The sequence below is a fragment of the Octodon degus genome, unplaced genomic scaffold (genome assembly GCF_000260255.1).
Source record: "Octodon degus isolate 3935 unplaced genomic scaffold, OctDeg1.0 scaffold00030, whole genome shotgun sequence".
NCBI classification, from domain to species: domain Eukaryota; kingdom Metazoa; phylum Chordata; class Mammalia; order Rodentia; family Octodontidae; genus Octodon; species Octodon degus.
The window spans coordinates 19157432-19169492 of NW_004524606.1; the positions used below are offsets into that span (position 1 = coordinate 19157432).

At 40.2% G+C, this 12061-nt stretch overlaps 1 protein-coding gene across 1 annotated transcript in view; it reads right to left on the minus strand.

Annotated features, from left to right (window-relative positions):
- Window positions 1–8480: 8480 nt before the first annotated feature.
- Sumf1 (sulfatase modifying factor 1) overlaps window positions 8481–12061 on the minus strand; it is a 66798-nt gene continuing 63217 nt past the window's right edge. Inside the window, exon 8 of the mRNA XM_004629530.2 lies at window positions 8481–9568. Within this exon, the coding sequence (XP_004629587.1) occupies window positions 9458–9568 (111 nt within the window). The 3' untranslated portion in view covers window positions 8481–9457. The remainder of the gene's footprint in view (window positions 9569–12061) is intronic.

A 12061-nucleotide genomic window follows, 5' to 3' on the forward strand; every position in this document is an offset into this window, starting at 1 on the left:
TCCCTCCTCTTTTGTACCAGGAACCGAACTCAGGGCCTTGCATTTGACAGGGAGGCACTGTCCCACTGATCTAATTCTCAGTGCTACATCTGTACTTTCATGAGGATTACAAAATATACTACATGAATGGATAGCATTTATAATATAACTTATTTTTCTGGTGCCAAAATTTGAACCCCAAGTATCACGCATGCTAAGAAGGGCTGCAAGACTGAGCTACAATCAGTTCCATTTTGTTTTGTTAAAGTTATATAAATTGTACATTTTAAGTGTAACTTCTATATGCATCAGTGTTTATATGTTTACAAATTATATGCATTCACTATATCAATATATGCATATATTTTAGATAAATTTTAAATGCAGAGAAATATTTGGAAAGTTGGGCTGTTGATAGTAAATACCCACTTGGAGAGATTAGAGAGAAATGAGCAGAACTCACAGAATGAAGGGCTCCTAGCTATATTTCATTTTTGTTTAGTTTCTACTATAAGCCTATGTATTTTATTACTCAAATAATTTTAAAATAATATAGATTTTTAAAAGAAATTTGGTGAATAGATAGATATAATCATTAATAAAAGCAGTAGACATTCAGAAAATAATTGGAGTGAAAAAATGAGAAATCACTACAGAACTCTTTCCCTCTACAAATACAAGTGATTCTCTCTCTCTCTCTCTCTCTCTCTCTCTCACACACACACACACACACACACACACACAGGGTCTTGCTATGTGTTCCAACCTAGCTTTGAATTCACTCTGTGTAGCCCAGGCTGGCGCTGAGCTCACAGCAGTACTCCTCCCTCCTTATCCAGAGTGCTAGGACTCAGGGGTGCACCGCTCTGCCCAGTTTCTGTCTCTCTTCAAAAAAAGAAAGCTAGCAATTGGAACAGTTAGAACATTGTTTTACCCATGGAATAAGGGCTTGTATGCTTTCTTTTATTTACCCTCTCTTCCTCATCCTCACAGCACTCTTAAATAAAAAAGTTCTCCAACTTTCGAGATCATTGGTACAAAAATCAGAAGAAAGCTAAAAACTATAGAAACAAACAGAAAAAAACCAATCTGGCCACTAGAGGGAGAACATCATACATAAAACCATTTTAAACTGCTATTTCACAGTAAAGCATTCCTACACATGGAGGCAGAAGAGCTGGCCTTCCAAGAGTGTTCAAAGCTAAAAAAGCCTTGCAATTCAGCCTTACGCTTGCCAAATATATCCTGAAGCAAAAGGTTTTGTAAATAAGTATAAAGTAACAAATGTGAAGGTGGTTCTCATATTAGTGAAGTTTTTCCCTTTATGGAACTGAATATTTACAAATGTTCTGGAACAGAAGCAAATATTGAGTTGGAAGTTTCCCTGAAATTATGTTTTGTGAAAGAATGCCCAATTCTGAGCCTAGCAGCAGAATTAGGAGGAATAAAAACTGTTATTCTTGCTTTGCAAAAACAAGGGGACTTCATCTTATGGAAAATGTCGTCTCATATACTTTTGCAGACTGCTTTAGAAAAGGCATGCTGAGGGGCCGGGAGATGGCTCAGTGGAATAAGCACTTCCCTGGCAAGTAGAAGGGTCTGAGTTCAATCCCCAGTTCTGCCGAAAAAAGAAAAGGCATGCTGCAGCACCCTTCCCTTCCATTCTCCGCACACTGACCTCAGTCCCCTTTATCAGCCACTTTCTTTTCATTTATTGGAGCCTGGTACAAATAACCTGACATGGCACCATTCGGTCATTATTTCCAGTGGATGCCTGCTTTCCACAGACCCAGCCTTTTCCCATTCCACCTGTAAAACAATCTTTTGTGTTACCTAATCATTTTGGAAAAAAGAGGTAGTACCTTCAAGGGGAAATATGATGAAAATATATCTTTCTAGAATGTGTAGTCTTAACTTGCATATCTCATTACCATACTGTAATATTCACTGAGATATAAGTGTTCACCTTCAGAGTTTGGAATGCAGAGTCTGGTTTGACCAGATCAAAGGTTTACATACAGATCTATTTTAATCCTCCGGCATCAACTATACTTTTTTCCAAAGTACTTCCACTTGATTTTCAAAATCTAAAGAACAAATATGCCTACAGCTTACTCAGAGCCACAAGTCGATTAAATGGTGGCTAAACTCCCCTAGACCATCTGGCTGCAGAGCCCGTGTTCTCAACATCTAATCCATTCCACCTCTTGCCCTTTTCCCTCACCAGGCTATCTCTAGTCCAAGCAGTCTACTCTGGTTAATCCATCTCTTCCACCCTAATCTCACAGTTTGCCCCAAACTCCCAGAGTCAATGATACATCAGAAGAATAAAAGTCAAAAAAATGCTGAGCCCTGGTTCTGCCTCATTCAGCCATGACACCTCAGGCACTTTGCAAATCCTTGGCTGGAGTCCTAGTTTCCTAGGGTCACAATGAGAACGCTCACCAGAAAGACCCACTTCCTCCCACCGGTGTTTCAGATTAAATTAGACCACGGAAATGAGGCATCCAGCACGTGCCTGGCACTAAGCGAGGCCTGCGATTGCTGACTGGAAAGCAAACCAGAGGTCCAGCAGGCAGAGTTCATAGCACAGTAAAGACAGAATCCACCAGGGAGAGTAACCTGCTTCAGAAAGGAACACTGTGAACAGGTCTTCTCGGCCTCCCTCCATTTTTGTGGCCTGAAGGAGAAAACCCTAATGGTATGCAAGGTCCCTGCACCACATTACCTACAGTGGAAGCTACAGTAGGGATTCCTGCACACACACCTACAATTTGTTAAGTTTTTTTTTGTTTTGTTTTGTTTTTGTGGTGGTTTTTTTTTTGGGGGGGAGCTCCTATATCAAAGAGATTCTAGCTATGTGAATGGTTAGAGGAATCCACATTATCACTGTCTCTGGAAAAATATGATAACCCACGATAACTTCTTAACAATTCATTTGAAGTTTTTTTCATAATCATTTGAACCCAATCCTGACTGTCCCTAGAAAAGACAGAAAACAGTTCACTTTTGGGGTTTTTTGTTGTTGTTGTTGTTGTTTTAATTGTTATTTTTGAATTAGGAATTTAACTCAGGACCCCGTACTTGCCAGGCAAGCGCCATGCCACAGAGCTGTACCCCAAGCCCCTCCTGTTCTTCCAAGACAGACTCAGTCACTCTCAGGACCTCTTTGTCTCCTAGATCACCATCTTTCTAATTTTTGGGTCTAAGATTGATTTACACTCCTAGAAAGTATTGAGGAATCCAAAGGACTTTTATAATGTGGTTGTATTTAGAGACATTTAACATATTAACAAGTAAAGCTGAAGAATCTTCAAACATAAAAAACATAAGCTTATAGTCATACCTTATAATCTATGAGCCATCACACTATACACCCTGTGACCTCTGGAAAATTCCCTGTACACTAGCAAAAAAGCCAAATTACATCCTCAGATTGTATAAAAATAATGCTGACTCACAGATCTCTTGAAAGGGGGTCCATAAACACTTGGAGAAATGTTCAGCTAAAAAAAGTCGATTACACCAGTCCCAGTGAGTTCTGCCAAACCCTGAACTATTGTTTGGACATCATTCTAAGTTTTTGATCCAGTTTTAAATCATGAATTTACAGAGATTCTAGTTCATGGGCCAGTAATCTCAGAGGATAAGTGAGAAGGGAGATTTTAATGATGAGGCCAAACTACCCAAACAACTGTTCCCTAAAAGCGAAATACAAACATTCAAATAATAAGCTATCACCCCCTCATGGGCCAATACACTGTCCTCTCTCTTCTGTTCTTCTTCCTCTTATTGTTATGCCCACAAGCGACATTTTCACTGGCTGTGAGGTGGGTTTAAGAGAACAAGCTTCAGAGGACAGCAATGACCATATCCAAGTTTTGTGCAACACATGGACCAGATGCCAGCTATTTTCATGGCACTCAAGGTCACACTTTCACATGCTGTTTTTGTTCTTACTTAGTCCACCTTGTTCTTTGTACAGAGCTGTAACTCTGCAGCTGACCAGGCCCCATCTAGCAGCACCTCCCTCCCTACTTTTAATAATTACTGTATCCATAATAGGAATGAGTATGTAGGAAGCACTTAGCCAAGTATATTGTAAGTAGTCTCTTTCTGCACTACTTCGTGTACGTCTACAGATGCCACGCTGCCTGGAAGACAGTCCGAAGCATCTTCCCCATGTCATTTAAAGGCAAATAAACAAAATCTTATTTTCTTAAGGTCTGGAATAAAACTGTGTACTAAAAAAGACAAGAGCTCTTCCCCTACAGGCATAAAGGAAATGTAGGTGGACCTTTTATCAGTACCACCCGACAAGCAAAGACTTATCTCTTTTCCCCTGGCAGCCTGTTAACTGGTTTCTTTTCCACTAAGCCCTAATCAGAGCTCTAATGTTACCCTGCTGAGGTGCCAAACCAACATGTTAGGCGAGTTGCTCTGATCAGACTTCAATTTGCCTCAGCAAAGAAAACAAGAAGTTTAGTCAAATATGGCCCAGACCCAGGAAAGGAAGAGCAATCTTATCTTTCCTTCAGTTATTCTGAAATGGAATCACCTTGTTCCTGACAAATGTGACTAACTCCAAAGACCGAAGCAGCCTTCTCATAATGATCACTTTGGGGTCAGTTACACCATTGGGGCAGATTGGACTATGATCTGAGGCGAAAGCATTCCATCCATTGTCCCTAGTCTCTTCAACTTCCCAATCCTAAGTAAGACAAGTTTCAGAATATGGCATTGTGCTTCACAGCCTGCCTACGTGAATATTGGCTGTACTGATCTGGCTTTATCAAAACACTAAACTCTTGCTCTAATGGTCTAAACACAAGAGTCTGGCCAGCTGCCACAGCTCCATCTGAGGCTGTTGGAGTTAGTTTCTAGTGTTTTAACCATTAAAAACAACTAAGGCCAGCTTCTGCTAACAGAACAACTGATTCTGGCAAACCTGTCACACAAGGCCTACTCTGGAGTAGGCATGTTACAGAGAATTAAGTTTTAATAAATAAAATGAGACCAGCGGTGCTTGCAAATGTAGTAATCAGCAAGTTTAGTAATTAGTGTTAAAAGTGATTGCAAATGGACCCTCAGTGGCTCTGCTGAGACTACCATGGTTAGCAAATGACTTCAGGTAGGGGTGGGAATGAGGATGGAGGGATAAAGTCTTGGGGAAGACATCACTGGGTGAAATGACAGCACAGGCCAAAAACTGCTTTTTCTCACACTTGTACATTTCTTGATCATTCATTCTTCAGATATAAATACATGAAATTTTCTGTTCCACGAAATGATCATTTCAGAATATATGGGGCAAAATGTCACCACATTCACTGAACCTGGCTGCAGAAACTTAGTAGGTTTTCATAGTGTTTCAAAACCTAAATTCATTGCCAATATTAAGTACTTAAGCAGGTGCAGGGCCCAGGGATTCGATCCCCGGGCCTGCCATGCACGCCCTGCCCCTGGGGCGCACTGAGATGGCAATTGAGACTGGGCATGGTGGCGCTTCTTGGGAGGCTGTAAACAGGCAGATCACTAAGCGTACAATCTATTGGTGAGGCCCTGAACACCCTGTAGACCCTTTCCTAAAAATACAAAAAAAGATAAAGAACTCAAGAGATTTCACATGAAAATTAAAATACCTGGCCACTCCTAGAGCTGGGAGGTCGAGTAACTGGAGGCAGACATGTGGACAGGGCAGCCCCTTAATGTGTGCACTCCTCACACTCGGCCTGCTTCACCTAATCACACTCCTTGCCTGCTCAGCACTTGCTCTGTTCTTCAGGACACCAGCCTGCACGTTAATCCTTCTATGAGAAATACTATTAATGGTAAGATTAATATTAGTTAAAAGGAAAGGAGAATCACATGTGCAGTATCATTTAAAAATGAAAAAAAATCCACACTAGTCCCTTGTATAAAATGCTTTAGGTTTCAGAACAGAAAGCACCAAGTTTATGTTTCTTCAAAACATGCCTTTTGTTAACTATGATTTTCCTACATAGGGGAAAAAAACATTCACAACTTGAAAACAGGATAAAGTCATAATAGTTTTTGAAAGGGTAACTAGATTGAGGATTCTGGGGGGCCGGGGAACAGCATAAACGCCAGCCTGGCAAGTGCAATGTCCTGAGTTTAATTTCAGGTATGAAAAAGAAAAAAAAAAAAAGGACTCTGGAATTCTTGAAGCTAAAAATGTAATTACAACAGATTTTATATCAACAGCAGAGTTATCAGTAAGAATAGTCCCTGAAAAACAGATGACCTACCAGCACTGTTTCAGAGCCTCCATCCCACCACACCCTTGCTTTACTCAACGCTTACTAAGACCCACGATACCTTCCATTTCTTGTTTTTTCTGAAAGATCACACGGACAACTGAGATGCTTTGTCCGGGGGGGCTGGAGAACTGGGTGGGGAAAAAAGTCCATGCTGATGAAATCCTGAATTCCATTTTAATGTGTAGGCTGAACCAAGCAGAGTTTGAGGCATCTATTCCATACAATATTTTCCAAGAAAAGTACGGAGGATCAAAACCAGAGGTGCTTTACCACTGAGCTACATCCCCAACATCCCCATTCTGTTTAAATTTTGAGACAGGGTCTTACTAAGTTGTTTGGGTAGTCCTCAAACTTGATCCTCCTACTTCAGCTTCCTAAATAGGCCTATGCCCCCATGTCCAGTCCCCACCCCTTCTAATCATGTTTATAAGGTTTTAAGAAAGAGAATATGGGGGCTGGGTGATAGCTCAGTGGATTAAGTGCTTGCCTGGCAAGCTCAAGGTCCTGAGTTTGATCCCTGGTACAACAACAACAAAAAAAAAAAAAAAAAAAAAGAGGATATACCTGCTTCCCATTCAACCAACATATACAAACCTGAAAATAAGACTGCTCAGGATTCAGGACCAAAACAGGCTAGACAACAAGCCTCAGATTCCTTCCACACTTCAGCAGTGGCTAGAAATGAGTTAGAAACCAACCCAAGGGACGGCCAAATAGCTCAGCAGATTAAAGCATGTGCAAGCAGGCACAGGGGCCAGAGGTTCTATCCCCCAGCCTGTTAGACTGGCCCTGCCCCAGGGGCATGCTGAGATGGTAAATGAGGCTGGGCATGGTGGCACACACCTGTAATCCCAGCACTTGGGAGGCTATAAACAGGAGACTCACTTGGACTCTGATCTAGTAGTGAGACCCTGAACACCCTGTAGACCCTCCCTAAGAAATACAAGGAAAAAAAAAAAGAAGAGGAAAGAAAGAAAAGAAAGAAACCCAATACAAAAGTCACTAAAGGAAAAGAAGAAAGGCTTAGTGCTGGAACTGGTACATCAACCAAATGATGTCTTCTGCTACAAGTGTTTCTTTAATCAAAACACCTCATAAATGGTAAGTAAACAAAGTGGAGGACAGTAGATATGTGGCTCATGCTGGATCATGTGATAGAAATAATTTGAAACAATCAGACTAACTTCTTGCAATTTAAAAGAAATTTAGCAGTACAAGTAGGCCTTTAGAACTGAGAAAAGGGGCTCTACTGTGTGTGTGTGTGTGTGTGTGTGTGTGTGTGTGTGTGTACAATTTTGCAAAAGATGGTTTTTCAGGAGAAATGTATCTATGGTACTGAATCCAAAATTACTACACTGCCATTTTGTTGGTCTGCTCATACACCAATATGCAACCTTATAAAGTATAGGGACTATATAGCTCTCTGTAATCTAACTGGTAACCTACACGTGTGATTACTAAACCAAGGGCTTAGGATAAGTAACATTATGTTGCTGCTAAAAATGCAATACTAAAGATAATACCAAGAACACACAAATGCTTATGCTATGTAACACTAATTAACAAAACAAAAAGTCAAAATATCCATATCATAATGTTGTAAAAAATATATGCAGGTGGGAGCTAACAATAAAGAAGAAAAACTATGCTGAAGTAATGCGAACTTTAAAAATAAAATATCTTATTTCCTACATTAGCTACTTCTTCCTACAAACATTTGTTTCTTCATTTTGCTGGGGATTAATCATCAGTGGGGCTAAACATGGCGGTGACATGATTCTTCTTCTAGACAAATGTTTTAATATGTAGAGGTTATGGACCAAAGTAGCAGCCAAGATGATTAAACACTGACAAGTACTACTTCACTTACACACAAGCTCTTCCTTCAAACCATGTGTTAGAAATGGCTGAAAGATCCCTAGAACTAAGGAATCTGGCTGGATCCCAACAAAAGGGGCCTTAGGGAGGAAGAGCTGGCTGCAGGTTGTACAGCAACATTTGCATTATCTTTTCTGGCAAGAACCAAGATCGAAACATGGATCCTCTCAGAATAGCCTTGTTTTTCGGAACAAAAACTGCCACAACTACTCATATATTGAAGTTTTCAGCTACCAGACATGAAAGTTTTCTAGCAAACCAAATCAATAAATATCACAAAGTCATTTCCCTGAAAAAAAACACAAGGATGGGAACAAGGAAAACAAACCAATGCGCGTGAAAGCTGTCTTAGAGATATCAGTTTATTGGACATAGTGCATGATTCAAAGTATCTGATACTCCTTAATCAACATTTCCTACTTCTCTATTACAAAATACTGGGTACCCTGAATACAGTTAATTCATGGTCTTCATTCCTTTTCTTCTATACCTACATTAAACAGGTTTTCCCAGTTAGCACACATTTCACATTCACAGACGGCTTTGGGGAGAGAGGGTAGTAGGGCTCATAACTGCCCCTCTGAGCCAAAGGCACTTACTGTTAAAGGATAAAGCACAGTCGGGTCACCCACAGACACCCTGCTCTGTTCAGAGCACTGAACTTCAGCATACCACCACAGGCTGTGTGGGACTCAGCATAACAATGCAAAGGACACTGATTTCCTGGGAAAGACAAAGTGCAATACGAATATAAAGGATTCACCCCCACACCCTTTTCTGAAAAATAATACATAAGAGAACTTTTACTTTACATGATTAGTATCACCCAAGCCTCACACATGGAAAAAAATAGCTAAAAAATAATCTGTGGTAAATTCTCACTATGCAATCACAATAGAATCTGACAACACTCAATAGAAAGAGCTTCAAAGATGATGCCGTCCACCTCCCCATTTAACAAACGGAAACTATCCAAGGCAGGTGATGTGCTGGACCAGGCGTTTAACCAGTTGCAGGGCCTGAGGAGGACACAGGGACTCTACAGCGCCTAGCTCAAGGTTCTCTGGTTTTCTATTCCTCTTTAAAAGGTTTGCAAAAGTAAAACATGGCGATGATCTCCAAAGATACACCACACAATAAAGCACATGCACTGACATAGGTCAGTGATTTGGTCTCACAAGACAGTTCCTTTGGCCATTAGGCAGATATGGATCCCACCCCAGGATGGGACTTCTTTGCACAAGATTGCTCATGTTCTGAGGGAAACCAAGGGTAGGTTAGAAATAACTTTTTGGATTTGGAAAGCCTCTTCTTGACTGTCAGTCAGTGGTGAGCAGGCGGTTGGCTGCACAACGGAATCCTAGATTCGATGCAGAGCTATCAGGTGTATTCTGGCTTCGAGCAGCACAGCGATACCTATAGCAATAGGACTGCAAAGAAAAAGAAGAAAAAAGAAGCGAGGTGAGTGCCACTAGGAATCTCAGCTCAGAGCTGGGGTTCTAAACTGTTGGGTGTGTGCTGTTCAAAGGCACCAGTTACGAAGTTAGGCTGACCGGTGAAGGGGGCTTTCTACAAGCTTTGCCACGGGTGCTTACTTGTGTATGCTCTGACAAGGGCCATGCATTTAAGAGCCAACTACATACACTCTAAATACAATGTGCATGTATACAAAGAAGTTAGCATCAACCTTACGTATAACAGAAAAAGAGAAAATTGTAACAATCTATGATTATGCTAAGTTAGGGACACCCATATAATAGAACAGTCAACAGTCATTACAAATCATCACAATATTTAATAAAATGGGAAATTCTTATGGTAAAAAGTTGAATGAAAAAGTCAGAATACAAAACTGTATGTGTAGTATGACAACAACCTACATAATCACAGATAACAAGGGGAAAAAGGTAAGGCTTAGAATACACCAAAATATGTACAGTAATTATTCCTGTGCAGTGAAGTTTCAAATCTCCTATGACTACTATTTACTAATTTTTACATTAGAAATACTGAAGATAAATAGCAACCATGAAAATACTAATTAAGATTATGAAGGTTTCACTTACTATTCAACAGACTGGCAAAAAATTAAGCATAAGCAAGCTCATGTCCATCAGTGTTGTAAAACAATGGGTTTTTTTTCATGGTTTTACTGTGTAAGTCACAGTAACTCATAAACTATACTTTTTCATGTGTAGTAAGTTTTCTGTCTGTAATTTTTTATAAGAGTAGACAGTACACGCATGTACACATGCACTGAACACCTAGAAAATACAGGGCATGATGCTAGACAGTTTTAGCTGTTATTTGATTTGACCTAATAGTCCAGAGATACCAAACAAGTTACCCAAGATGACACAATTGTTAAAGGAATAGAATTCCAACCTGGGTCTAACTGTGCTGTGGCTTCTTCCCGAGGAAAATTCTGTGGTGCCCCAGTGGGAAAAGTACCACATCTCATGTCTTCTTTTCCACAACCCAACAAGTAAATCTTGCATGCATATGTGTATTCACACAAACATACAGGACATAATCTGCCTAACCCATGTCTATAGCTATATAGTAGTATTCAGTGAACAGCTACAGATTACTTGCTACAAATGCTTCCAAACTTTCCAGATTTCAAAAATAACCATTCATGGAACTCCTGCTAGGTTTATTCTCTGATCTGAAATAAGAAAAAGAAAATAAACTAATCATTCTGGGTGCCATGAGCATAAACTCAGAGTTGGCCCAATGAAACTCAAATCCCTGCCAGCTGGTTAAAGAAAGTACAGAAAGAATCATGTAGAAAGAGTATGGAATTCATGAGAAAGAGATAATTTGTGGGGAAGAATAGGTCAGGCTGCAACAAGATTTTGTTGGAAATTCTTATTCTTTTCTGCCACAAAAGTCAAATGTTTCTAATTTTCATAAAAATTAACTCAAGTTGATATGGAAATTCTCTGGAGTATTTCCACCACAAAAAGAAAGATATGATAATTTCTTTTCTTTGCTTTTTTTTTTTTTTTTCCAGTGCTCAGGCCCTTGCACTTGCCAGGCAGGCACTTACTCTACTGAGCTAGCTCCCTGGCCCCAATAATTTCTTTTCTATAGGCAGTAAAATAATAGCAACCAATTTTCTCATTTTCTTCGTGACCTGTGAGGAATATGTTCCCAATCCTCGGATGGACAGAGAGAAGATGAATAAAAATATGCTTGCAATGATAAAAAAAAAAAAAAAAAAAAAAAGAGTGATCAACACACAACAGCAGTTCTCTAAGGTCTACAGACAATCATGCAGGAAGACAGAACAGAAACCTCATTCTGGGTAGGGCTTACTCATATAGCTGCTATAAACCACACTGCATAGCTATTTCTACAATCAAGCTCTTACAGATACTCGAAGGTCCTATACAAGCAATGTAGCACGCTATAGCAGAGATCAAGGAAAGGGGGAGGCAGACAGACAGATGACTCTGATATTCTTGTCCTTGACTGTACCATACATAATGAAAAACAAGCATTTCCTGACTACCCTGTGTGCCAGTGAGGAGATACAAGCCGAGGCCTGGTCCTGCCTAGCTGGAGACTAGAAGCTGGTTAAAGAAACAAGGGCTATGCATTAAACAGCTAGGAAAACATGCTAGGACTATACAATCTTGAGCTTATAAGCAATTCAAGTGATAGAACTATCTCTTGCAGAAGGCCCAAGAGTGTAGGAAGACTTCTGGAAAGCAGTACTTGATCCAAGTGGGACATACAAGATTATAGCAATGGTTCTCAGACTTAGTATACACAAGAGCAACCTGAAGAGCCTAGATGCATCGCTCTAGAGACATACTCAGAGAACTTTCGCTCCTAACGAGCTTCTAGGTGCTCTTGATGCTACACCTATGGGGTGCACTCTGAGTAGCATTTATAGGACTTTTAGAAAGAAGGAA